Genomic DNA, 26,275 nt, shown 5'->3' on the forward strand with positions numbered 1-26,275 from the left:
TAAAGCCCAGGTTCTACGACAATTCCCATTATCCATCCATCCATCCATCCATTCATCCATCCATCCATCCATCCATCCATCCATCTATCCATCCATCCATCCATCTATCCATCCAGTGTTCCGGGTACTATGCTGAGCCTACAGCTAGGAATGAGGTGAACATGGCCCTGCCTTCCTGAATCTTACAGTCTGTTTCTCTGTAGTGTGGCCTCTCCTCCTCCCTCTGGCCCGGTCTCCAACTCTCTGACCATTGAAAGAACATGATGCTACTTGGGTCCATCTTTTCCTTACCAGCCTATAAAGCTTGTAGGGATTACATTTCTCAGAATGCACCGTGCCATTGCTTCCTCCCCAGGTATTTTCTGTGAGTTGCTCTCTCTCAATGGATAGAGAAAGGCTGCCAGAGCTGGAGAGAATAGCACATCCACCTGTGAAGCAGAGGAGAGATGCCCATTATTCTCGTAGACACAGATCCTGAGGCTGGCGGCATCACTGTAGGACGTGGTGCCCTGCTTCATGCTTTGTGTCTTTACCCCTTGCCAGAGGACATTATCTATCCTTGGGTAGCTGTTTCCAGCTTTGTGTAGGAGTCTCTCCACTCTAAATAGGTGTCTGGCAGAAAGGTGTGGAGCGGACTCTCCAGTCTCTGGCCCAGCTGGGTCTTGGTCTTCTTGGTGGCTCCCTTGCAGCCCCTGTCACTAATTGGTTGACTCCCCGTGAGTGACAGTGGAGGCCCCTCCTGGCTGCTGGGTCTGGGACTGCTCAGGGCGCACTACTAGTAAGGTCCTGGTTCCCAGGGACTGAGGCCTTCCAGGCCCACCCCGCCATGCCCTGACTGCTTCTGGGTGTCCAGCTGGCTATGCGGTTGGGAAAGCCGAACTTGCTGGAGAATTCTTTATGGAAGAGCCTTCAAGTAGTGCCAATCACGGCACCGGGCTCATTAGCAGTCATTGCCATGGCAACGGGTCTGCCAGAAAGTGGCTTGTTAGGCTGACAACTTCAGACATGTTATATATAGATCTGGGTGTGCGGAGAGTGGGGGTGTGGGGCCCTGCGGATATGCCTTTCTTTAGCGCTCCTATTGCTTCTGGGCTCGTGGTGTGAGAAGACAGGGAGCGGGGGGGACCTTAAAACTGTCTGATCTGGCTGCTAAATCAGGTACCGGACGACCACCAGTTAACATCGGCAAGTAACATTTGCTCATATCTGCAGAAGGTAAGAATCAGGTGTTCCCAGAAGCCCCCAGAGGGGGACGGAGGCCCAGGTTGAACTTGAAGAGTGGTGATGGCTATGGGGAGCTAAGAGTGGGGGTGCGTACTGACTAGAGGCCACAGAGACAAGATTGAATCTCTCTTAAAATAGTTTATTTGAAGGGTTTGGGCTAGGGGCTAGGATCCTTTTCATTAATAAGGAGCTGTGCAGCTAAACACTGTCTTTTTATAAATCATGCTTATTAAAATTTTATGTTTCCAGTTTTGATTTCAGAAGGGATATCTTCTCTCGGTTTCTCCCTCTAAAGCTGCAAACCAGTTTCTTCTGAACTCAGTGAGTGTAAGACTCACCTGGGATACATGTTAAAAGGTGGCCCCCAGGCTCCAGGTTGATTTGGTGGTTGGATCAGGGCCCTGGAATCTGCACTGTAACCCCTATGTCCGGTGACTGACAGGGTGGCACAGGGACCACACTTTGAGAAACATTGCTGTAGGGGGATTTGTTTTCATCTCTGGGTAACTTCCCTTTGCTTGCTTGCTCACTGCTTCCCCCCAAGGGGAATCAGTAGCCGTCATTAATAGGACAATTTTTTGGGGTTGTGTTATTTTAAATAAGGAGACAATGAAGTACAGCCGGGGAACGTGACTGCTTGGATGTGGGTGGTGATATTTCTGTACATCTCCTGGGAAAGCATGCGCACACTTGGCTGGAGAATGCTACAGGCAGGAGAATCAGGCCTGAGTTGTCATCCTCCTTGGGTGGGAGCTGGGATGTCAGGCGGTGCAGGTGAAGAAATGGAGGTTGTTATGGAGAGCTGGGGAAAGATGGACCGAGGGTAGCCGGGATGTAGGTAACTGGATGGAAGTGTCAAGAACAAAGCTGATATTTTAAAGTTCGGTTTTATCATTTAATTAACTGCGCAATGTGGGGAAAGTTGTTAAATTTGCTGAGTCCCAGATTCCTCATTTTAAAATGGGGGGAGAATGGCATCTATGTGGCAGGCTTGTTGCGAAGATTAGAGATGAAGTGTTAAGCGCCTGACCCCGTCCTTGGTGTACTTGCAGACATTTAGTGAGTGGTCAAAGTCCTTATCGATGGGCAGAAGTAGAATGCGAGTGCAGACATATCTTGAGTACCTAGTAGGCTAGGGTTCTGAAGTGGTGTGGAAACCTCTTGATAAAATAAAGTCAGGCTGTGTGCACACATGCATCCATTTGGGGGGCAGAAGATCTAATTTTCCTCAAATTCTCGGAGGATGAGTTTCCATATGTAGTTGAGCAAGTTGTTTACTGCATAAGGGGACCCAGATGACGGGGCACAGGGAGCCTGACACCCAGCCTTGCACTCAGGGTCCATCCAGGGGAAGAAGGGGCAGGGTTTGATAACTCCCACAAAGTCACATTGTGCATTAGGTTAAGAATTTCTGAGTTGAGAAAACCATCTTCATCTCTGCCCACTCCCTCTGACCTTGTTCCTTGTAGGTAGGACCTGTGTCAGCCCTGCTTCTAGATCCTATTCCCATGGGAAAGAGCTGACAGAATGGAAGGGGAGAAGCCACAGGACTAAGGAAGGGAAGGGAAGGATTTAACTTGGCAGGAAGCTAATTAGAAGAATAAGTTGGTAGCGACCTTAATTATTGGGTAGTTACTCATGCTGTATCCTCTTGATGGCTGTGGGGCCGTTCTCCCAGGACGCCTGCACCTCCACGGCCACAAGGGGTGAGGTAATGGTGGTGGTTTGGAGGTTGCAAATGAGAGCCTGCAGGTTGAGAGGCTGACTTCTGCCTTGTTTATGTCTTTCTAAAAGTTTTTTTATTGTGGTAAAATACACCTAACATAACATGTATCTTCCATGACTTTTACACATTCACAGTTTTGTGTTAACTACCACCACTGTCTAGTTCCAAAACATTTTTATCACCCCCAAAATAAAAACCTGTGCTTACCCACCCACCCTCCCCAGCCCCTGGCAACCACTAGTAATTGGCTTTCTGTATATATGGGTTTTCCTATTCTGGACATTTCACGTAAGTGGAATCATACAGTACGTGGCCTTTTGTGTCTAGCTTATTTCACGTGGCATGATTTCAAGGCTCATCCATGTTGTAGCTGGTATTAGTACTTCGTTCCTTTTGATGGTTAACTATTTTTTTATATGGATACACCACATTGTGTTTGTCCATTCCTCGGTTAATGGACACTTGGGTTGTTTCTATCTTTTGGCTATTGTGGATAGTGCTAGAACAGGGTGTATAAGTGTTTGAGCGTATTTTCAATTCCCTTGGGTATATACACAGTTGTCTCCACATCTTTTGACTCCTGACTTATTTCAGTCTAGCCAACAGGAGTAACTTCTTTCTGTGAGACGGGAAAGGCAAGGAGGCTGCCTTGGGGGAATGGAGGAAAAGCACAGTCAGATGGCAAGCAGAGCGGGGACTAATGGCTGTACTGGAGGGGGATGCGGGCACCACTTTTGCCACCCTGGCCAAGTCAGGAAATTGGCCTAGGTGCCCTCCTCCCTTCTTTCGTCACTTCTTGGCCCGTCTTGGCTCAGTAACCTGGATGCCTCCCCTGCAGGCACCTTTTATAGTGTTCAAGATGGTGGGTCCTGCATTTTCTAGCTGGGGAGACCTCAGAGCAGTAATAGTACCTCCTTGGTCATCAGAGTTCTCAAATGTAAACCAGGGCCTTTTCTGACCCCACAGGGTTATTTAGATAAATTAATGAGAGGCATTCTAAAGAGAAAATCACCATGCAGCAGGTGTCGTCGTTGCTGCTTCACAGGTCGGGCACAGAGACGGGAAGTTTCCGTCCACGCACTCAGCCGGCCCAGCTGAGGAGCGTTCTCTTCATCGCCCAGCCTTCTCACCAGAATGCAGTCCTCAGTCTCTGAGTGTGTTACTCTCCCCAGCAGGCCTGTGTTTGTCTTTTAAGTCAGGTCGTCTTGGAAACAGAAACCTGGGAGATGGGACTGTTAATAGTGATAGTTCAGACGCAGTGGTGGGGAGGTTGGGGTGAACTTCACACCACAGTGGAGGCGGCATGAAACCTGGTCTTACTCGGCACCTCCATGGCCCCCCTTCTACTGGAAACCCCCAGTTATTGAGCATGCTTAGTGACCGGCACTTTCCCAGATGCTGACTTTGTTATTATTCATCTCCACAGTGTCTTCCACAACTGGGATAACGTCATCCTCCATTTTATAGATGTGGAAATAGACACAGCTGGTTGAGTCATTTCCCTGGGTCACGGGAGTACTGAGTGGCCAAGTCAGGTTTGAGCCCGAAGCCAGAGGACTGTGTCCACTGAGCTTTCGGGTCCCTCTGTCCTCTGCAACCCGTTTCTGGCCATGTCAGTCTCCGACCCTCACTTAATACCCTTGAACAATTTCCCATGTCCTCCCTGGTTATTTGGACAAACAACAGTCTGGCCTTCCCATCTTAGATGCTATAAGTTACCCGACTCAAGCAGAAGCAACCTGGTTGTAGAATATTTCTTTCTTCAGCCAAGCCCCCTGACCTCCGTCTTCCTAGTTTACTCCCAACCCCACTCAGCCAGAAAGTGTATCTCCTGTATGTGGGTTATCACACACACACACACACACACACACACACACACACACACTCAACAGAAAGTTATATTTGTCTTGCATGTATTTTGACCACCTGCCAATCTGGGAGAGGCCAGAGCAGTGTCTGGAGGCCCAGGTAAACATGCTCATGTGCCTGCTGGTGAGAAGGCTGCCCGCCTGCTGTCCATCTCCCTGGCACCTGGCAGTTTAAAAGCCAGGCTTTCCCACTGAATCATAGAGCTGCTGCAGGTTAGCAGGTGTGGGACACAGAAGCATTCAGGGCATAGGGGAAGCTTTTTAATTAAATAGTAAAACTTCACAATGAAATATACACTGCAGCTACACAGAGGGCCATGGGGAGGCCGTGTTTACTTGAAGTCCCAGGAGCATCTAGGATCGATCCCATCCTGCAGAGGGCACACAGGGCATCTCAGGAAGCAGAAGCACGTGGCTTTGCAGTCTGCAGAAAGCTGAGAGCCGTCGGGGAGCTGAGTCTCTGCTGCTCACTTTCAATCTGTTATCTTGTTTTCCTAAGCTATGGTCATCAGTGACCAAAAACTACCTTGTGGGCATGGCTGGGGGTTGCTGAGGACATCTAGAGCTGATTCGTTGTAATATTTCTGAACAGGGTCCAGCTTTGCTGAGAAATTCATGGCTGCTTTCCTCCTGTGGCTGGAATCCTGTCTTTGGTCAATTTACTTTCTTCACAAGGCACAGAAATTGTGTGAGCTAATTTGAACCTTCTTTCCTTACATTCAAATGTTCTTTAGCTAACAACTTTTATTTTTGTGTTTATTGAAGAGAATTTAGATGGAAGAGAGAAATACAAAGAAGGGAATAAAAACGTCCTATAATTCCACCACTGGAAATCAATTCTGTTTTAGCATCTGTGTCTGTACCTAGCTTCTCTGTGTTCTATATATTTTCCTCTTTTTTTTTTGTTTTTAAGGAAAGTACTACTGTCTGTGTATGGTTAAAAGAATTAAACTGCACCTAAGTGCGTATGATGAAAGGACAGTCTCTGTTTTATCTCAGATTCCCAGTTCTCTTTGAGTGATTTGGACACTTGAGAAAACCCCACCTCGCTCTTCATCGATTCTGGGCATTATTATAGATAGTTTTACATCTTGCTCTGCTGAGACTTGTATTAATTACTTCTGGTAGGTTCTCACAGCAGGCCCTGGGGCTTATCTGCTGCTCTGCTCGGTGGTCCCAGGATTTCAGGCTTCAGAGTCCACAGCGGGAGTGTGTAGAGTAATGGACCCCCAGGAAGTGGAACACCACAGTGAGAGTTTTCTAGGGGCTACGACGAGAAAGTCCAGCTCTGTTAACTGACTGGCACTTCCCTCTGTCCTCTAGGGGAAGCTGTCCCTGCTGCGGTGGCTCTGAAAAGGCAAGCACTCCTCACACCTCACACTCAGGCAACTGCCAAAATCACCCACGTGTGGCCTGTGACCTCCCTTAGGGAGTCCTGTGGGCAATCCCCCCAGCCCCCAACATGGAGCTATTCCAGGGTGACTTCATCTGCCTCTGACTTCCTGGTTGAAAAACAGTTACTGCAGAAATGCCAAATGTGTGTGACCTTTTCTTTTCTCCTCAACAGAAGCCTGGAATGGTCCCCCCTCCGCCAGGAGAAGAAAGCCAGACTGTTGTTCTTCCACCTGGCTGGCAAAGCTACCTGTCTCCTCAGGGGCGGCGTTACTATGTCAACACGACCACCAATGGTGAGTCCCAGCCTGGGAAGCGTTCTCAGCAGCCCCCGGGTTTCTGTCTCTCTGGAGGGGCAGGTTTTCTTCTCCCTCCTCCACCTCCTGGTTTTCAGACTTTTTCTTCAGAAATCTACCTCAGAGTCTGCTTTCTGCCCAGAGCTTCGTGGTAGGGATCTGAAGCTGGATTGGGAAGGCAGCCCTTCAAGGTTGGGGTCCTTTTCAGACCCTCACAACCTGAGCACGTTCGTTGAACCCAACCTCACGGTGTGGAACTGTGTTTTCCGAATTGGGATCTCGAACAGTTCTGTGGTCAACAGCTGGTTTAAATCAAGTTGAACAGGTTTAGCTACTGCATGATTTCTGGGCATTTTGAATGTATTAAATGATGCAGGATCTCTCAAGCAGGCATTGCAAGTGTGGTTTTCCTACCTTCACAGCATGTCTTTCTCTTCCCTGAATTGTCTCACTGGCTGGCATTTCTTGGTATGTTCTTTGGGGAATGCTGGGGCTACTTATGGATTATTTATTCTAACAGATTATACAGGTTCCATGTGCGTTTCTGTGTTAGGACCGCATCTCCATGCCCCCAATTACTAGGGACTTCCTGAGCCTTCACAATGACTCCAGGATCCCAGGATGTAGACGGGAGGGTAACTGGCAAGAAGGCGGGAGAAAGTTTATAAAAGGACCTGTGGGGGCAGCCGGTTAGCTCAGTGGGTTAGAGAGCAGGTGCTCTTAACGACAAGGTTGTCGGTTCGATCCCCGCATGGGCCACTATGAGCTGCGCCCTCCACAACTAGATTGAAACAACTACTTGACTTGGAGCTGATGGGTCCTGGAAAAACACACTTAAAATAAATAAATACATAAAAGGAGTTTTGATGGGTTCCTATAACAAGCGAGCAGAGTCGTGCTGCTGACTGCTCATGGGCAGGGCAGAGCAAAACCAGCAAACAGCTCTGTCTCTTGACCTCCAGGACTCCCCAAGGAAATCGCTGTGAGAGAACAAAGGATAGAAATACAGAAAGTTAGATTTGGTAGAAATCACAGATGTGTGTGCCAAGTCAGAACCTGAAATCCTACCCAAATCCACCTGTTGGCTCAGTCGTGGTTCTCACTTCCCTCGTCTGTGTCTACCTGACTTATGGCCGCCTCGTCCTACCTGATGGGATCCTTAATATGGCTGATGATTAGGAGCCGGCACTTGAAGGTGTCCTGGTGACAGAAGAGCCAGCTGCTGTTTAGAGGGAGCAACAGAGAAAGCAGCTGACAGCTGCCACTCGGGCGGTTGGTTTGTTCATATGCCCTGGCAACCTGGCCTTCCACGGGCTCGAAGTGGGGGTTCCAGTTGAATAGGTGAGCGGGGTTTCTAGGAAAAGGGAAGTGGGACTATTTCTGACCATTCTAATCTTCAGCTTCCTCAAAACAAACACATGAGCAGCTTGGTACTGTTATCAGACTTTGAAGTTTCAGAGGAAAATGTGTTATGTGCAACCCCCCCCAACTGCAAAATGCAGAAATTGGACCATATGATCCTGAGATCATCAAGAATTTGGATCCATGCCAGGGTGAGGGTAAAAGTGGCTTTCTAACATCAGCATTTTGTATGTATGTGTGTGTGTGTGTGTGTGTGTGTGTTTTAAACCAGAAAATAGTATATTCTCAGTAAAAAAAAATTTAGTAAGTTGGAAAAGTGTTTAAAAGAAAAATACCTGGTTCCATTCCCTGGAGCTATTTATCACTCATATTCTTCTAGATATTCATATTCTCTCACCCTCTAAACATATGCATGGCTGTTCTTTCTAATAAATTGGAAAACACTATCCATATTGTTCTATAAATTGCTCTAGACGGTCTATGATGAACATCTTTCCATATTTGTACGTTTCAGCCTAACTCATTTTTAAAAAATAGCTATGTAATAGTCCATGGCTAGCGTATGCTATCATTAGTTTAACTAGCCCCTCTTTATTAAGGGGATATTTAAGTCCCATTTTACATTAACAGACAGTGTCTGGCAGCTTTTTTTTTTGAGGTCCTGGCTTTAGCGTGTGCTACTGGGTCAGGACTTTTTGTGGTCCCGGGATATAGCGGTCCCAAGAGACTCTAGGCCAGGGTTCAGCAAACTTTTTATGTAAAGGGCCAGGTAGTAAACCATTGAGTCTTTGAGGTTCATACGGTCTGTGTCACAGCTACTCAACTCTACCACTGTCTTTGGAAAGCAACCGTAGACAATGCATAAACCATTGCGTGTAGCTGTGTTCCAAGTAAACTGTATATATGGACACTGAAATGTGATTTTCAAATAACTTCCGCATGTCATGCAATAGTCTTCTTTTTTTTTCTGTTTCAAACTTTTATTTGTTTTTAAGGGTGTTTTTCCAGGACCCATCAGCTCCAAGTCAAGTAGTTTTTTCAATCTAGTTGTGGAGGGCGCAGCCCACAGTGGCCCATGTGGGGATTGAACCAGCAACCCTGTTAAGAGCACCGCGCTCTAACCGACTGAGCTAACGAGCCACCCTGAAATAGTCTTCTTTTCCAGCTACTTAAAAATGTAAACGATGATCTTAGTTCGGGAGTTCACGCGCTGTATGATAGCAGGGTGGGCTGGGGTTGACTTGCAGGCCATGTTGGCTGCCGACCCCTGCTCCAGTCGCTCTGTCATCTGCAGTATGACTGGCCCTATTTACCCCTCCCCTCCTTCACTGATACACTGCTGGTATCCTGGTTCCTTGGTCTTGCATTGTAGAACACATGCCAATTTTATTCATTCACTGTTTAATTCCTTCTTTATCTGTTTGACTGAATCATTGATTCAACAAACACTTAGGGGGCCTCAAATATATTCTAGGCAGAGTGTTGGATGCTGGGGCTATAATAATAGAGAAGCAGTACCTGCCCTCAAAATGCTTCATCTTATAGTGGAAACCGATTCTGAGTGAGTATGTCTTTGATTACAGTCCTGACCAGGGCTGTGAAGGAGAAGCCCAGGGTGTTTTGGGAGCATGTTGAAGTGAGACACTGGGAAGTCAGGGGAGGCTTCCTGGAGAAGGAGGTACCTTTCAGCTCACGTGGGAAGGATGAAGGAGTTGCCAATGGAAAATGCTTTCTTGATAGCAAGGAGTTAATCATGTTTGCAAGGATCATCCAGCCCATGGCCATCATGTTAAGGATTTCCCTCCTTAGTCTAAGGAAATAGGAAACCTGGCTGTCCTCTCTGGAATCTTTTCTTAGACAGGTTTTGTTTGGCTGCTGGGCTGCTTTTTAAATTTTTGAATCTGACCGCCTCTCTTCAGGGAAGGACCTATCCGAATAGCCGCTGGCTCTTCTCACACCTGCATTTATCTGACCTCCTGAATCCCGGAGCCATCTGAGTTTGTCTCCTAACAGGGGGGCCCACTGTGTCCACCTTTCTCCTCGATTCTTAGGGCTCTCCTGCCTGTGACTCCGGCCAGAGCCATGCACCATTGCCCAGGAAGCTGATACCACCAGTGCCCTGCTCTAAGCCGCCACGAGCCAGTCCTCTCTTCTGTCCACTTTTTTCCCAAATATATACTTCTAGTCTCCTTAATCCCTAATCACTTCTTTTGCAGAGTGCGCTTGGGCACAATAGGTGTTCTGTCCTCGTTTTTTATACCACATACAAATACAACTAGTTTACAGACCAATTTACATTTGTATCACCTTGCTCTGGCTAATCTGCTTATTTTCAAATCCATTTAGGATTTTATGGACAGGGATTGTCCCATTGCTCAGCTAGGCTGGGGGTACAAAATCCAATGAAAGGCCATCTCCGCCTTCAAAGACCTCAGATCTAATGGAGTCAGAGACACATAAGAGACTAATAAGCATTGCGGGTGTTTGCGTTGAATTCTGGGGGGCTCAAGTAAGGGAGGCATCAACTTTATGCAGGTATCAAACAAGTCTTTGAAGAGGCAGCCCTTGACTCAGGGATTCCATGCTGAGGTGTCTGCACGAGCAAAGGCGAGGCAGCAAGGAAAGGCTGATGTATTTGGTAAGGAACAGAGAGGTGAGGGGTCTGACCCATTAAAGACCCCCTGAGGCACTCTGAGGAGTTGGGACTTTGCCCTGTGGGCAGTGGCAAGCTCTGGTAGGATGCTGAGCGGTGGCATGACATGATCAGAAGATTGTGGCAAGATTACTTGTGCAGCAGAGTGAAAGGTTTAAAGACAGTAAGCATGGAGCCTGGCAGTCTAAATGAGAAGAGAAGTAATGAGGTCAACTTCACGTCTATAGCTGTGACTGGAGAAGAGGCAAATCTGTCACACAGGATGTGGCAGGTCAGGGAAAGAAGACCGCTTAGATTCCTCTGAGTTTTCTGCCTTGTGTGCCAGAGCCATGCAGTGAGAACAGGTGTACGAGAGGGGCACAGGTTTGGAAGAAAGAAGATGAATCCAGTATATGGTTCCTTGGGGGACGTTCAGGGAGAGATGGCTAGCATATGTTTGGATGGATGGTTCTGTGACTCAGGGGACATCTGGGCTAGAGATGGGAATCTCAGGCACTGTGGGTGGGTGGCTTGGCAAGCAGAGACAGAATGGATCTCACCCCTACATGCCCCTTTGGCCCGGACTGTTGTGCAGTGAGCAACCTGCACAACCACGGGTGGTGACCCAGAATTTGCATTTTATCACCAGAGAAATGAAGTCATGAGAACGCAGGGGATCGCCCAGGGCAAGCCTCCAGGAGAGAGCGCTGCAAAACCACCTTTTAGGGAGGGCCGAAGGAGACTTTGAAAGAATCGTCAGAGATAGGAGGAACTTAGGAGGAGGTAATGTAATAAAAAGCAAGGGAGAAAAGATTGTCAGGGAGGGACAGTCAGAGACATACTGAAATGTAGATCAGATTTGTGTTAGGGGTGATAGGTTAAATCATTGGGGAAAACATAGATTATTTAATAAATAGTGTTAGGCCAGATGGCTGCTGGAAGTTTCAGTGGGTAAGTTACTGTAATAATGTTGTTCACATACACTCAGGAAGGCCATCAAACATGCTTTATGAGACTTTGGGAAGTCCCCATCTCCCCTTATCTCCCATGTTTATGGCTCTCCAGAGCGTTTCGCTATGCAGGGTGACCCTGAGCTCTGGCCCCAGGAACCCTAGGGGTTCTGTTATCAGGAAATTTCTTGTCCTCTACTATTTCAGAAAATCCTTCATTCCCACCAAAAGTTGACTCATCGAGCCAAAAATTGGGGTTGTATTTAGTTCTTGGATAGTGAGCTATTATCAATAGCCTGACCTGTCCAGGGACCTACACTGGTATTAAGGGGGGACCTCTTATTTGCACAACAGATAATTACATTTCAAGAGATACAGCACAAGGTCATTTGTTCCATTTATAATTGGAAGGCCAGATAAGCACATTTAATCACTTAACAGTGATATGGTTATAGGTATTCAGGTCTTCTTTTTTGAGAGATGCTGACTTTTTAGGCATTTTTAGGATATATTTTACCATTTGGACATTGAAAGGGTATTTCAAGCCAGTAATGAAGGCCAAGATTAGTTCCGTTTAATATATGAATCACTGTTTTACCTGTTATGTATTAGTCTTGGTACACTTTACAGCCAATAGTTGCGTTTATTTTATCTATGTCTTTGATTTCTAAAGAAAGCAGATCATTTGCAGGGGAGGGGCGGGAAGGGGGGTAATGCCATAGCTCTCTTTCTCCAGAAAGCGAAGCCTGAGGCCAGGATTAAGTATTAACACCTTATTCAGGAGGTGTAAGCTCAGTGCAGTGAGAGTGGGTGAGAGAGGGAAGGGAGACAAAGGAGGATGCCACATGTGGAGAGTGAACTGCAGAAACCCAGTGAGTGGGTCACTTAGCAGGTGTGTTCACTTCTCTGAAAGGCTGGTGAAGAGGAGCTGTATCTTTGAGTAGTCCATGAGAAAGCAGAGGTGTTTGACCTGCTCACCCCCCTCTCCTCTCCTATTTCCCATTGGTCAAGCTTCTCCCCTTGGAGAGCTATTTCCCCCACACTTTTGGGCTGTGTCATCTGGCCCTCGGCATCCTTTCAGGAAGGTTGACTCCACCCCCACATAGTGATGCTTCATCCAAGGCCATGGTGATGGTCAGTGGGGCATGAGTGAGGTAGCAACCGAAATAGGAGGAAGTGAGAATCTGCACTGGGACACAGGCACTGCAGATTCCCGTAGAATTTGTGTGCTGTGGTGTGCAGAGCTCTCTCCAAAGTCAGACCTTGATGACTTGATTGTTCATAGGGTTTCAGTGGCCAGTGACGTTCACTCATCCGAGGGGGGAACCTTCCAAATCATCTAACACAGGAGTTGGCAGAGTACATACAGCCCATGGGCCAAATTCAGCTTGTAGCCTCTTTTTGCAAATAAAATATTTTTTTTGGAACACACTCTGTTCTTTCCTTTACATAGGGTCTAATGTTGCTTTTGCGTGATCATGGCAGAGTTGGGTAGAGACCATGTGGCTCATAAAGCCAAAAATATTTACTATCTGGCTCTTGAAAGACAAAATTTGATGATCCCTGGACCAGTACAACCATTCGTTTTACACGTGAGGAAACAGAGTCCCCATGTGATAAAGAGACCTACTCAAAGTCACCTGGCCATTCATATGCCAGGATACTTGCGGGTCCCCAGTCTTTTAATCTTTAATTTTTTGCCTCAGTATTCAGGATGGTGGGCACGGGGGTGGGGTCGGATTGGGGGGGGTGGTAACTTAATTGGCAGTAAGGATAGCCTAGTTAATGGATTAGTATTTAAAAAAATCTGAAATAACATTTATTTTTAAGGGAAACATAATGATTTTGTTAGCGCATCTACTGAAACCTAGGAAAGCTGGGAATTGTTTTTAAGCTCTTTTGACAAACAATCCATATGTGTAAACGTTTTATTATGTTTATGAGTGAAACTTGGAGGACAAAACCAGGATTTGAGCTTTTGGATTTATTTGCCAAATAGTTGGTTGTTTTCTTGATTTCGTGTTTTAATTTTTCTTTAAATGAGTAGATTCCCATTTAACTTCATTACACCAGGAGCTAATGTGCGTTTCTGGATACGTTTTCCAGTAGGACACTTTTAAAAGCATTCTTTGAGCTTTTCTTTGTTACAAATAATTGTATACTTGCCTCACTCTCGGGATAGAACAGCCCTGATAATTCCCTGTTAATAAAAGTTGCTCTGAGAAACTTCTGTACCCCAAAACATAGATTTGTTTTCTCCTGTCCGTCTGTGTTGAACAAATGTGAGACTGAAAAGATGCTTTCATTCGGCACATTTGGTTGATTGAATGTGTGTATGTGTGTGTGCGCGCGCGCGCGCATTTTGGCTTTATTTTTTTCTTTAACGGATTTTTAGTGGAAGGCTGTTAGACCTTAAAGCTGACTATATAATCTGCTTCTGTGTTTCTGTGTGGGTTCCTCCCCGCCCCACCCCCCTCCCACCCCGCCCCAGAGAATCCACTTTAATTTGTAGTGTTAAGTTAGTACTTAAGTGCCCAACACATCCCCCATTTCTCAGCAGTTTTTAAGACCGGTAATCTCTTGGAATTTTCGCGGATGCCAAGTGGGTTAGAGAGTCATTCACACTGCCAGTAAATTGAAGACTCATAAAAATCAAAAGGCAAAGGAGACAAAAAGGATTTTGTTTGCTGTATTCTAGGAAGTTGAGTTACTTTGCAAAAGACTGCTTTTGGTAAACAATGTAAAAACTTTCTTCATTGGCTGTTGGATAGAGGCACTGATTAGCAGCAAATGGTTCAGATATGGAAGTGAAACAACAAGAATGTGGACTGTGACCCAGCAATTCTACTCCTTGATATATACCCAAGAGAACTGAAAATAGGTCCACCAAAACCCCTGTATACGAATATTTATCTCAGCATTATTCATAATGGCCAGAAACAACCGAAATGCCCATCAGCTGATGAATGGACAAACGAAATGTGGTCTATCCATACAATGGGATATTATTCAGCCATAAAAAGGAAGGAAGTACTAATGGACACGTGTTACAACATGGATGAACTTTGAAAACCTCATACTGAGTGCAAGAAGCCAGGCAAAAAGCCACGTGTTGTAGGATTCCATTGACAGGAAATGCCTAGAATGGGCAAATCCATAGACACAGAAAGTAGGTAAGTGGTTTGCAGGGACTGGGGAAAGGGTGAATGGGAGTGACTGCTAATAGGTCGGGGGGTTCTTTTTGAGGTAAAGAAAATGCTCTAAAATTAGATAGTGGTGACAGTTGCATGAGTGTGGAATGTACTAAAAACCATTGTATTGTGTGCTTTTAGAGAATTTATGTTGTATGAATTATATCACAATAAAATAGTTAATAAAAACAAGCATGTTGGGGACTTTGGCAAGTTGGTTACTTTCTTGGTGTCATTCAGAAACAGTTCCGTAGACGCCTCGGTTGGGGATTCCTTCTGCCTGGTTCCCAAACTTTGGTGGGTATCAGGAGCATCTAGGGAGTTTGTTAAAAAATACGAATGCACGGGTCCCACCACTGACCTACTGAATCTGGTATTTAAAAAGAGTGAACATTTCTGCTTTGTATTTTAAGTGTTTTCTAATAGTCACTACCTATTTATAACTTGGCAAGGAGACTTACCGTAGGAACAAGATTGATGAAGGCATAGTCAGTGGATCTAATATTAGGAAGTTGAGTCAATTTAAATCTAACTTTCTCTTATGAAAACACAGTGAGAAAACACAATTTTCTTCAAACAAGTAAACGTGCATTATAGTCCCATCGTTAAAAGTTATATAACCATAAGCTATTATGGTAAAGTAGAATCTCATGGAAGACAACTCTATTTTATGGTGGCAAGATAGAGAAAGCGTATAAAATTGCCAATGTTTATATTTTTATGTTTATGTTTTTATATGGCTGTTTATATTTTTAAGTGTTGTCAGGATAGCTGACTTGTGCATATAGTTGTCCCTCGATATCTGGGGGGGATTGGTCCCAGGACCCCTGCTGATAACCAAATCCGCAGATGCTCAAGTCCCTTATGTAAAACAGCGTAGTATTTGCATATAATTTATGCTCATTCTCCCATATACTTTAAATCACATTGTTACCGAACTCAATGGTTTTGCCACTTGGGGTGTTCTATTCAAGAGCCAGACGTGGCTGTCTTAGGTATTTTTATTTACTTGCAGCAAATACAGGAGAGGGGATTCACATCCAAAGCTCTGTCTTCAGGAAGGGAAGCTTAGCCATTGCTTATATACTCTAGTAGGTTAATTACATGTTGATTTCTTTTTGGCAGTTGGCTAAACTTATTCTGATATTAACTACATGCAGGAAGGGAGGCTTAGCCATTGCTTATATACTGCTAGTTGGTTAATTACATGTTGATTTCTTTTTGGCAGTTGGCTAAACTTATTCTGATATTAAGTACATGTTGATTTCTTCTTTGCAGTTGGCTACTTACCAGGTTGAGTTGCATCAAACTTACCCGGTTAGAGCTGCGCCTGCAAAATACTGTGCTACATTTTAACACTTACAAGAATTGCGTTTAGTAAGAACCATCCAGACCTTGAGACCCTTGTCCTCACAATCTCACAATCTCTAGATTACTTATAACATCTAATGTGATGTAAATGCATTGTAAATAGTTGTTGTACTGTATTGTTTAGGGAATAATGACAAGAAAAAAAAGTCTGTAGATGTTTAGTACAGAAGCACCCATCATAAACCTAACTACACAGTACACGTCAGCAACAGTGTAACTTTAAAAATATATCTTCAACCCACAGTTGATTGAATCCACAGATGCAGAACCTGTGGATACCTACCAACTATAGTTTCTGGTCTTTATTCTTATACGTATAATAGGAGGTAGCAGTAGGTCTCATGCTTTCAAAGCTTTTGAGTCAATAGTCCAGTTTTTTTTTTTTTGTTTTTGTTTTTTAATCTCAGCATTTCATGCAATTCTAAAAACACCTACGGACTCTAGTTTCAACTTTGTTTCTTGCTAAGTCTAAGTCAGAGAATTTGGGGCTTATACTGTTTTCATTTTCCTATTTCGCACAACACTCTGACATCTGGACAAAATGAACACCATCCTTACCTTCAAGCAACTCAGAATCGAGTGAAACAGTTCAGGCCTTCGAAATGAGGAGTTGTCAAGTTTCTTCTTTCACGTTTCTCTTCTCCAGAGATTTTTACTTTTGCTTTGGTTAGGAAGAGTGTGCCAGTGGATAGTAGTCACTGTCCTCTCACCGTTCATTCATCATACTGCACAGCCCAGTGGCTTACCCGATTCCAGTGGGATCTGAATGTATTCAACGGCCAACTCGTATCAAGGGGTAGTCATGAGATCAGCCACTATTCATTAATTAAAAGCCAAAAAATAGTACAAGATGACTATGAGTTGTGTACCCACAAGGAATGACATTTGCTTGGTTTGAGCTCTTTAAAAACAGTGATGGTCTATGATGACTAAATTTCTAGGGAAGTGGTATTACAGCACCTCTGTGTGTGATGGCAGGAGATGTGCTAGTCAAGGCGGAGTCAGGACCTCCAGGTCCTGGTGAGCTGTCCTGCAAAGACGCAGGTAGAGTACGATAAATGTCACACACTAGATTGTCTTGAGGCCAGAGGCTGTCCACAGAGGTGTTTAATTCCTTGTATACAGGGCTTGAAAATGTTCACTTAGCTGCCAACATTGAAAAATTGCGAGGTTTTTCATAAACACCCACTTCTTTTCAAAAGTCACAGGGTGTGACCAGACTGGACCCACCTTCCTGCCTGAACACAGCTGGGTGGAGGGGAGAAGGTTGCCATTATCCCCGTTTTTTCTTATATTCAGTCGGCTTCATGCATACATTTTATGTACCCAGTTGTTGTGGGTATTGAGTTTGCCCTGTGTTCAAACAGAGCCTCGTGGATTTGCACCAAGCATTGCAGGGGAGAATTGGCATTAGACATAAAGTCGGGAAGATATAAACGCACTTGGAAATGGGAGATTATGAAAGGGGACTAGGCACGAGAATGAAGGATCTAGGGAGAAATGACTGACTGGTCAACCGTTATGAAGCATCAGTTTCAAGAGAAGGACCTTTAAATTCTCCCCACACTTTGCCTTATTCCTGGAGTCTTGATGGGCAGGAAAAGCATTGCCTCTTGGAGCCTATGTGTGTGTTGGGGAGTGGGCAATGGGAACATGTAGCTACAGCAGGAAGTTGGGGTCCACAGGGAAGGGCCGTCTGGACAGATAGAACCAGTGTATCTGTGTAAAGGGTTAGGTCCTATGGAGTCAGTACAGACGCCACCATGCAACATGGAAATTATCTGTACGTTATATTCTGATGAGTGAGTGGGCAACGACCATGTGCGTTGATTATCAAGCAACAAGTGTTTGCTAAATGCTTTCTCTGTGCCCAGCTCTAATTATCCACCTGGATGGCTTCATGCAGGGGTGGGGTGGGTGAACGCGATGCAAATGGCCGCATGTTTGCAAAGGCTGAATGCTTCCTGAAGTGGAAAGGAGATTGTTCAGTGGGACTTTCCTTGTGGTTGGAGTCACTTTTCTTTCCTGCCTGAATAGACCTCTGCCGGCCTCTCCGGGCTCTATAATTCTACGAAACCAGGAATCCGTAGCACCAACGTGCCCATGACCCCTCATTGTTTGGGAATGTGCCTTCCTGTGTAAAGCTGGCATGATTGCCCGATGATCAGGTCTTTATTATTGGAGGAAGCTCTTGGAGTAGGGTGACAGCATTTTTGTTATTTCAGTCCCTGTTGGATTCCAAAGTAGGCAGTGCCAAGAGGCGTGGGAGGAGAACAGGGTGAGATGTTAGGCATGCAAGACGCCTGTGTTTACTGTATGTCCCTCCCTGGTTGCCGTGTGCTGGTCTGTGTGCAGAGCCACGGAGACCCTACTCTGAAGGGTCCTGGTGTCCTTGGACAGACCGTAAGATGGGCCTGTACACAGCGGGCCTCCCGGACATTGCTGTTGAATGAAGCTCCCACCCTCTTGCCAGCTGTGGGAACTGCCTGACTGCGTGCGAGAGATAGCCTCAGCCCAAGAGGAAATAGCTCCCGTAACGGGTGAGAGTGGGGGAAGTTATCAGGTGGTCTGGCACAGGGATGGACGGTGGGAAAAATATGCTGGTGGGGGTCCTGCCCCCCACCCCAGGCATTAACCCTTCAGTGGCCATTTTGGGGTCCTAGTAGGGGGTGCTGGTGACGGGGATCTTGGGGTAGGAGGTCGGAGCAAAGCAGGGTTGCAACTGGCACAGAAGATTTTCATCATTTTCACAAGCAGTCTGAGTGTTTTCATGTGCTCTGCCTGGATGCCATCTGGGACCTGCAGTAGAGCTGGGGCTTAGCTGTCCTCTGGTCCCCGATGGTCAGTCTCCTTGCTGCCCTTCTGGGCTCTGCCGCAAACCAGACCCTCTGCTGCTGAATCCCCGGACGCCTCTGTCATTTATTTGTCTAGATATTCTTGCCCCCAGATCTACTCCATGTGTTAACTCAACCCCCACCCCAGCCTCCCAGTGTCCCTGTACGCTTCCTGGTATGGGTTGAGCTGTGCCCCTGTGCCACCAAAGATGTTGAAGTCCTAACCCCCAGAGTACTTGTGAATGCGACCTTGGATGTAGGGTCTTTGCAGATGATCAAGTTAAAATGAGGTCATACGAGAGCATGGTGTGCCCTGATCCAACATGTGGGGTCCTTACATAAAGGGGAATTTTGGACGGACAGACACAGAGGGATGAAGATGTGAAGACAGGGAGAACACCATCCATCAGCCACGGAATGGCTAAGGCTACCAGAAACTAGGAGAGAGGCCTGGAACAGATTCTCCCTCACATTCTTCAGAAGGAACCAACCCTGCTAGCCTTGACCTCAGACTTGTAGCTTCCAGAACTGTGACATAATGCAGTTCTATTCTTTAAGCTATCTCGCTTGTGGCATGTGGGGGCAGCGCCAGGAAACCAGTATACTTCCCATGCCCCAGCACACCATGCTACTAGAGGTCTCTTTGGACACTGCTAAGCCAAGCAAGTGGTGTTATGTCCTCCATGACGCCCTGGAGAAGCACAATCTGTCACCTGCCTCTCCAGTGTCAGGCTCAGAAAGCACTAACGGCAGGAAAGGTGGCCTGCTTTCCTGTCGCATTGTCAGCCTGTCAGTGAATGTGGGCATAGGCTCTGGCTTAAAATAGCTGCCCGGGTCCCAGAATTCTGGTGGTTCCGGAAGTAAGTGTAGAAAAGCTTTTAGGCAAGGTGCCGAGAAGAGGCACATAAAGCAATAGATTTCCAGATCCTTCTGATCCTTCTCTTGAGTATCCCAGAGAGGACCTGGCTGGGGATCATGCCCACAGCTCTGCTCGTTTCTGGGTTAGGCAGTTCCTCCCTGCAGCCCACCATCTGGAAGTCTCGATTCCCCCATCTCTAAAAGAGAGGATTGGGCTGGTTTTGAAGCCCTTTCAAGCTCTTTATTTTCCTCAAGGAACAGGCCTAGTGGGCATGCAGACAGGGCCCAGCTCCCTGCTGCCACTTCTCTGTCCCTCGTTCCTGCTGACTGGGGTGCCCTCCGCTCCCATTCAGGTGTGTGTGGGGGGAGGTTTCTGTTTGCAGTGGTTCTTTCTGAGTCTGGGATTAGGGAGGACTTTTATTTTTTCTTTTTCTCTTTGGTGTTTTCCAGTGTTTTCTCCCTGGATCTGTATTAACTTTTATACGTAGGATAAAAAGAATTTCTCTGAAATAGAGGAGAGGACTGGAGCTGAGCTCTAATGCCTTTTCTTGTTTCCCCTCCCCCAGTATAACATCCCATCCTCCTCTGCCCTTCTAAAGAAGTGGCCTTGTGTTCTGAGGTTTCTTCCAGGGCTGAGATGCACAAACGGGAAGGGCCCTGGTCATTTTTTTTTTTTTTAAAGATTTTATTGGGGAAGGGGAACAGGACTTTATTGGGGAACAGTGTGTACTTCCAGGCCTGTTTTCCAAGTCAAGTTGTTGTCCTTTCAGTCTTAGTTGTGGAGGGCGCAGCTCAGCTAAAGGTCCAGTTGCCGTTACGAGTTGCAGGGGGCACAGCCCACCATCCCTTGCGGGAGTTGAACCGGCAACCTTGTGGTTGAGAGGATGCACTCCAACCAACTGAGCCATCCGGGAGCTCAGCGGCAGCTCAGCTCAAGGTGCCGTGTTCAATCTTAGTTGCAGGGGGCGGAGCCCACCATCCCTTGCGGGACTTGAGGAATTGAACTGGCAACCTTGTGGTTGAGAGCCCGCTGGCCCATGTGGGAATCGAACCGGCAGCCTTCGGAGTTAGGAGCATGGAGCTCTAACCGCCTGAGCCACCGGGCCGGCCCCAGGGCCCTGGTCATTTTTATATGGTGTGAAGAGCGTCCACAAATGGTGGGCTATGTGATGTCTGCCGTGGAAGGAGGAGTGTGCCAGCTTGGGAGTCAAGGAGACCCCTGCCCCTCGCCTCTTTGCCGCAGATAAAGTCTTCACTTGCTCTCTGCTGCTGATATATAAACATGGAGGACACTACAGAAAAGGGCACAGTCTTGGGGAACAGAGCAGAAAGGGCCAGGGAGCACACAGTGCTTTTGGATGCCACATCCCCACCCGCCCAGCTGGCTCAACTCTTGCGCACCAAGAGTGAATTCTTATTACCAGGTATGCAAATGCAAAATCTTCTTAGCTCGTGGGCTTTATAGCAGGAGAGGGAATCCCTCAAGAGGATTCCATGACATCCTAACTATTTGTGGTCCTGGTAGATCTCTTCTTTGCTCTTAGAACATCTGTCCTGTTAGGGGCAGTTTTCTTTTTCTGGATCTCTCGGGCCAACTTAAATAGTCGCTGCAGTTTTCAGGAGGAAATGGCATAAGTAGTGAGTGCTTTCAAGTCAGGTGGAATTTGTGAGTTGTTTTCACTGTTGTGCCTTAAAAAAAAAAATAAAATTGTTATGGCCCTACCTCCAACATCTGGACTGTTGTTGCAGAGACTTCTGCCCTTCCTCGTCTTCCTCTAGACCTATGGTTCTCAAAGTGGGGTTCCCAGACAGCAGCATCACCACTACCTGGAAACTTGTTAGAAATGCAGTTTCTTAGGCCCTCCCTAGACCTCCTGAATCAGAAACTCTGGGATTGGGGCCCTGTGATCTGCTTTCATCAGCCCTCCAGGTGATGCTAATGTCCTCTGAAGTTAGGGCAGCACGACTCAATTTAAGCCCGTCTTGAAGGCTGCACTGCTTGTAGCATTCCAGCGTTTCCCTACATGGATGAGACTTTCAGGCTTCCTTGCAGAGAGGTTATTTCAACTTACTCATGCCCTTCCCCAAGGAACCTTACTTCATCCAACTCTAAAATGCTACCTGTTTTATTCCCCATATTGTGTGGTCTCCTCTATCTTGAATGCCCTTTCTCGATGTTTGAAAAGAGCTTATTTCACCCAGGATTTCTGTACATTTTTGTAGCGTTGGTTCACGATAAGGATTCTCCTACATGCTGAAGGAGCTGCTGGGGCCCTTTGTGGCGGGGGCTGCCTGGTCTTCCTCAGGAATCCAGCAGCTTGGACGTGGTTTTGTGGCTGCACCTCAGAGAGATGATTACTTATTTCTACTTCCCAAAATAACCATAGCTCTTTCTGACAGTTTCCTCCGTCTTGTGAAAAGCAACACTCTTAGTGATTTCGAGCATTATTTCTAAATGTAAAGTCACACCTTTTACTGGAAAGTCTTCTAACTATGGATCAGCAATGCAGAGCAATTGAAGTCCGTAAATGCCGAGTTTCTCAGGAAACAAATCGAAAGGTGATGAATGAGTGGAAAATATCACTTCTCTTCCTGGGAAGAGAAGCTTCTGAACAGTTGAGTGGTATGACTTTTCCATGCAGAGATTAATGACAAGCTACTTGGGGCCTATGAAGAAGCCACAGTTAGCATGTTCACAGAAGCGTATACCAGATGTGGATCTAATGGCCTCAGGGCTGGCGATGGCCGTTTATAGGGCAATATAGTTGGTGGGTGACTGTGGGCAGGGGTTGTCTTGTTATGGGAATAGAGGTCCATTCCAACTAGCTTATGAAAAAGGACATTTTAGAGGGTATGGGGCATCTCATAGCAGCCCCGGCTTCGGGACTAGAAAATCAAGTGCTGAGTTGATTGTCCTGTCTCTGGGACCTGGTGATGTCTAATGCCTCCCTTCTTTCTCTTAGATTTGTTTAACGTCATAGATTTGTTAACGTCATAGATTTGTTTTCTCTGCAGACTTGTCCTTTTTCTGTAGCAGCCATTTAGCAGAAAATGGTCACTGACAGTGGGAGATACCCTGCCCTCCGGCCCCCCCAAGTCCTGTTGTGTACGATACTCTCAGTGGCCCAGCAGGCACTGCCCTGCGATGGGGATCTGCACAGGAAGTGCTCTGGGGTTTAGACAGTTCTTAGAGAAGAGTCTTTATCATGTATAGCAGGTGGCTGTACTTGTTTAATGATGTTTTATAATTCTGAGTGTGATTTTTCTAAACTCTATTTTTCTAGAGAGTTTAGCCAATCTTTACCTTCTATGATTTCTGCCTTTTTTTTTTTTTTGGTGGGGGGGAAGGGGACCAGGACTTTATTGGGGAACAGTGTGTACTTCCAAGACCTTTTTTTTTTCCAAGTCAAGTTGTCCTTTCAATCTTAGTTGTGGAGGGTGCCGTTCAGCTTCAAGTTGTTATCCTTTCAGTCTTAGTTGGGAGGGCGCAGCTCAGCTCCAGGTCCAGTTGCCGTTGTTAGTTGAAGGGGGCACAGCCCGCCATCCCTTGAGGGAGTCGAACCACAACCTTGTGGTTGAGAGGATGCGCTCCAACCAACTGAGCCATCTGGCACTGGCCCCTGTAGGAATCGAACCGGCAACCTTGTTCTTGAGAGGACGCGCTCCAACCAACTGAGCCATCTGGGAGCTCAGCGGCAGCTCAGCTCAAGGTGCCATGTTCAATTTTAGTTGCAGGGGGCGCTGCCCACCATCCCTTGCGGGACTCGAGGAGTTGAACTGGCAACCTTGTGGTTGAGAGCCCACTGGCCCATGTGGGAATCGAACCGGCAGCCTTCAGAGTTAGGAGCATGGAGCTCCAACCGCCTGAGCCATCGGGCCGGCCCCGATTTCTGCCTTTTGAGGTTACACTTTAGAAAGGCCTTTGCTAACAAAAGAGGGTAATATTTCTTCTAACACTCATGGACTGGTTTTTTTTTTCTTCCCCATCCCTTAATTTTAATTCGGATAGCATTTAATTTCAGAAAATATGTGAGAAATAGATCTGTCTTTCTAGCAGCACTTACTGACTGATCAGCTTTTCACCATCACCCTGAAAAGTGCCTCTTTATACTAAACTAGTCTGCCGGGGTTTATTTCTTAGTTTTCTTTCTCTGTCGATTTTCCCCTTTATTCCTGCACCAACACTGTACAGTTTTGTCTCTCTTTCATGGGAAGTTCTCATGTTCTTGGTAAACCATTGAAATGGGATGTGCCGTAAAAATAGAGTCTTTCTGCTTTGGTTTCATTTTTAAGAATTAACCAGCATCACATGCTGGCGTGGTCTTTAAATGCACCTGAGAGCCTTTGTACACTGGTCTCGTGGCAGTGTGTTTTGGGGATGCTGTGCACGACACTCCCAGATGTACCTCATTCACTGCAACAGCTGCACAGAATGTTGTCCTGCTAACACAGCATAATCAGTCCCTTATTGGTGGGCATTCATGGTGTTTCTCCAGAGTATTTTTTCCCTCTAACAAAAAATGCTCCGAAACATGTCTTTATACTTAATGTCATTGTACACCTAGAACTGTCGTTCGGTCCAGGGGAATGTGCATTGGGGATGTTAATAGCTCTCTTCACACTGCCTTTCAGAGACCTTCCAGACTTCTTTTCAGCTTTGCAAACTAGGCATTATCAGTCTTGAAAGATGTTATATATCCAAAGGGTAAAAAAACAGTGTCTTGGTGTTGTCTTAGTTTGTACTTCTCCAATTTTGAGTGAGACTGAGCATCTTTTATTTATTGGTCATTTGTAATCATTTTTCTTGTGAACCACCCATGTGTATTCTTTGCTCTTTTTAGATTGGGTTGCTTACTTGATTTGTAATTCATGCTATGGGAAGGACACTTGTAATTCATGCTATGTGAAGGGTACCAGGTCTTTGTCTGCTCTCCCTGGCCCTTCTCTGTCTTTCCATCCGTTTATGTCTTTTTATCTACACCCACACACATTCACACATTTTTTAAATCAGCCATTGGCCGTGCAATCAAACTGAGTTCTAACGGTTGCTTTGCACCGAGTCTTCATTCATTTATTACTTACTAAGTGCCTGCTGAATTTGGTGCCCGGGAGACGGCATACATTTATTTGACATGGTCCTTGCCTATCAGAGTACATCTGGTAGGAGCGATGGATTTGAAAGCAGGCGCTAGAGCTGAGGTAGGAAGAGATCATCTGTGCTTCCCTCAGGCAGTCCGTCGGCTCCCTGAGGGCAGGGTTGATGCTGTGAGCACCCAGAGGCCCTCCCCAGGCCTGGTGCCTGTCCATTGTAGTTAGTGCTCAGAAAGTCTGAATGATGTTGACAGGAGCGCACAGTACCCTGAGGTCACCTGGACTCTCCCCATGCCCCAGCCAGGGTGGGAATATCCTGTTGGCCCTGATCTGTGAGCTGTGTCCAAGCCAAGCACCTGGGAACAGAATTACACAAAACTCATCCTTCTTGTCCTAACTCAGGACTTTGCCCTCAGGGGCTTAAGATAAGGTTTTGGGAAGGGGGTGGGCCCTGCTGACACGACCTCCAGGTCAGCCTGCCGTCCCCCTTGTGCCCATTCCCTAGAACCTTCTCCGGGTGCCCTTTCGCTCTCAGCTTCCTTCAGTACAGTGCTTTCTCATCTTTCTTCATCCTCCCCTATTCTAGGGAAGACTCTAAGGACTCAGTCATGCTAAAGTGTCTGTGACAATCTACTCTAATTTGTAAGCCTCCCCTGGGAACTAAAACAGGTAACAAGCCTCGTGTCAAAGCTGGGGCTCTCTGGGAGCAGATGTTGTGAACCTGATATTTATAGAAGGTTGGGGGGGGGAGAGATGATGGGCATTTGGGTAGGGTTACCCTGCATTGCTCCTACATATCTTGCTTCTCACCTTGCCTGAGCCTGCGCCTGACCCATGCCCTGGGGTTCTGTCTCGTCTGGGTGCCTCCCGGTTTGTGGCCGGTTCCCATGACCATATTACTACGGACTCTACTGGTTTCCCCCATCTGGTTAGTCGCCGAGACTGCTTGTTAAAATGCTGGCTTCTGGGTTCCACCCAAGACCTACTAAAGCAGAATCCTCAGGTATGAGGTCTGGGAACCTGTATTTTTAACAATTGACTCCAGTAATCCTGAGGAATAACTATACTTGGGAAACGAGACTGGAGCTCTGCAAGGTACCTGTGCTTACGTTCTGGATCCTGAGCATCCAGCCTTTGGCGTTGATAGCGTTTCCTTCTCAGCATCAACCTACAATTTTCTTAACCCTAAGACGGGGGTCATAATACCTGTGAACTGGTTGTTGGCTGCCAACATCTATTGGCTCAATGAAAAGACACCGTTGTCCTACATTTCAGGCAGCCCTCATTACCCCTCAACCCAAGTTCAGGGATTCCCAGTGTGTTTGCCCAGATCTTCACTCTAGAAGGAAATTGGTACATCAGGGATCCTAAGGGGACTGAAGAACAGGCTCAGAGAGTGCCGGGCAGACCACTCTTCCCCTCGCTAGAATCCCTCCACTGCTCCTGGCTCTGCTCTTCCCAGGCCCTTTGTGAGGGCTGG

The 26,275-nt window shown here is 46.5% G+C and overlaps 1 protein-coding gene across 11 annotated transcripts in view; it reads left to right on the forward strand.

The window, feature by feature from the left end:
• Positions 1-26,275, forward strand: part of GAS7 (growth arrest specific 7) — a 211,305-nt gene that overhangs the window by 118,624 nt on the left and 66,406 nt on the right. For 8 of the 11 annotated variants that reach the window (XM_033089883.1, XM_033089884.1, XM_033089894.1 and 5 more), the window contains exon 2: positions 6,386-6,506. In XM_033089883.1, coding sequence (XP_032945774.1) covers positions 6,386-6,506 — 121 coding nt within the window. Of the gene's footprint in view, positions 1-1,085; positions 1,216-6,385; positions 6,507-18,446; positions 18,553-26,275 lie in introns of those variants that run through there. The other 3 variants (XM_033089893.1, XM_033089887.1, XM_033089889.1) reach the window with 3 other exon arrangements.

Source organism: Rhinolophus ferrumequinum, chromosome 21 (assembly GCF_004115265.2).
Source record: "Rhinolophus ferrumequinum isolate MPI-CBG mRhiFer1 chromosome 21, mRhiFer1_v1.p, whole genome shotgun sequence".
Taxonomy (NCBI): Eukaryota; Metazoa; Chordata; class Mammalia; order Chiroptera; family Rhinolophidae; genus Rhinolophus; species Rhinolophus ferrumequinum.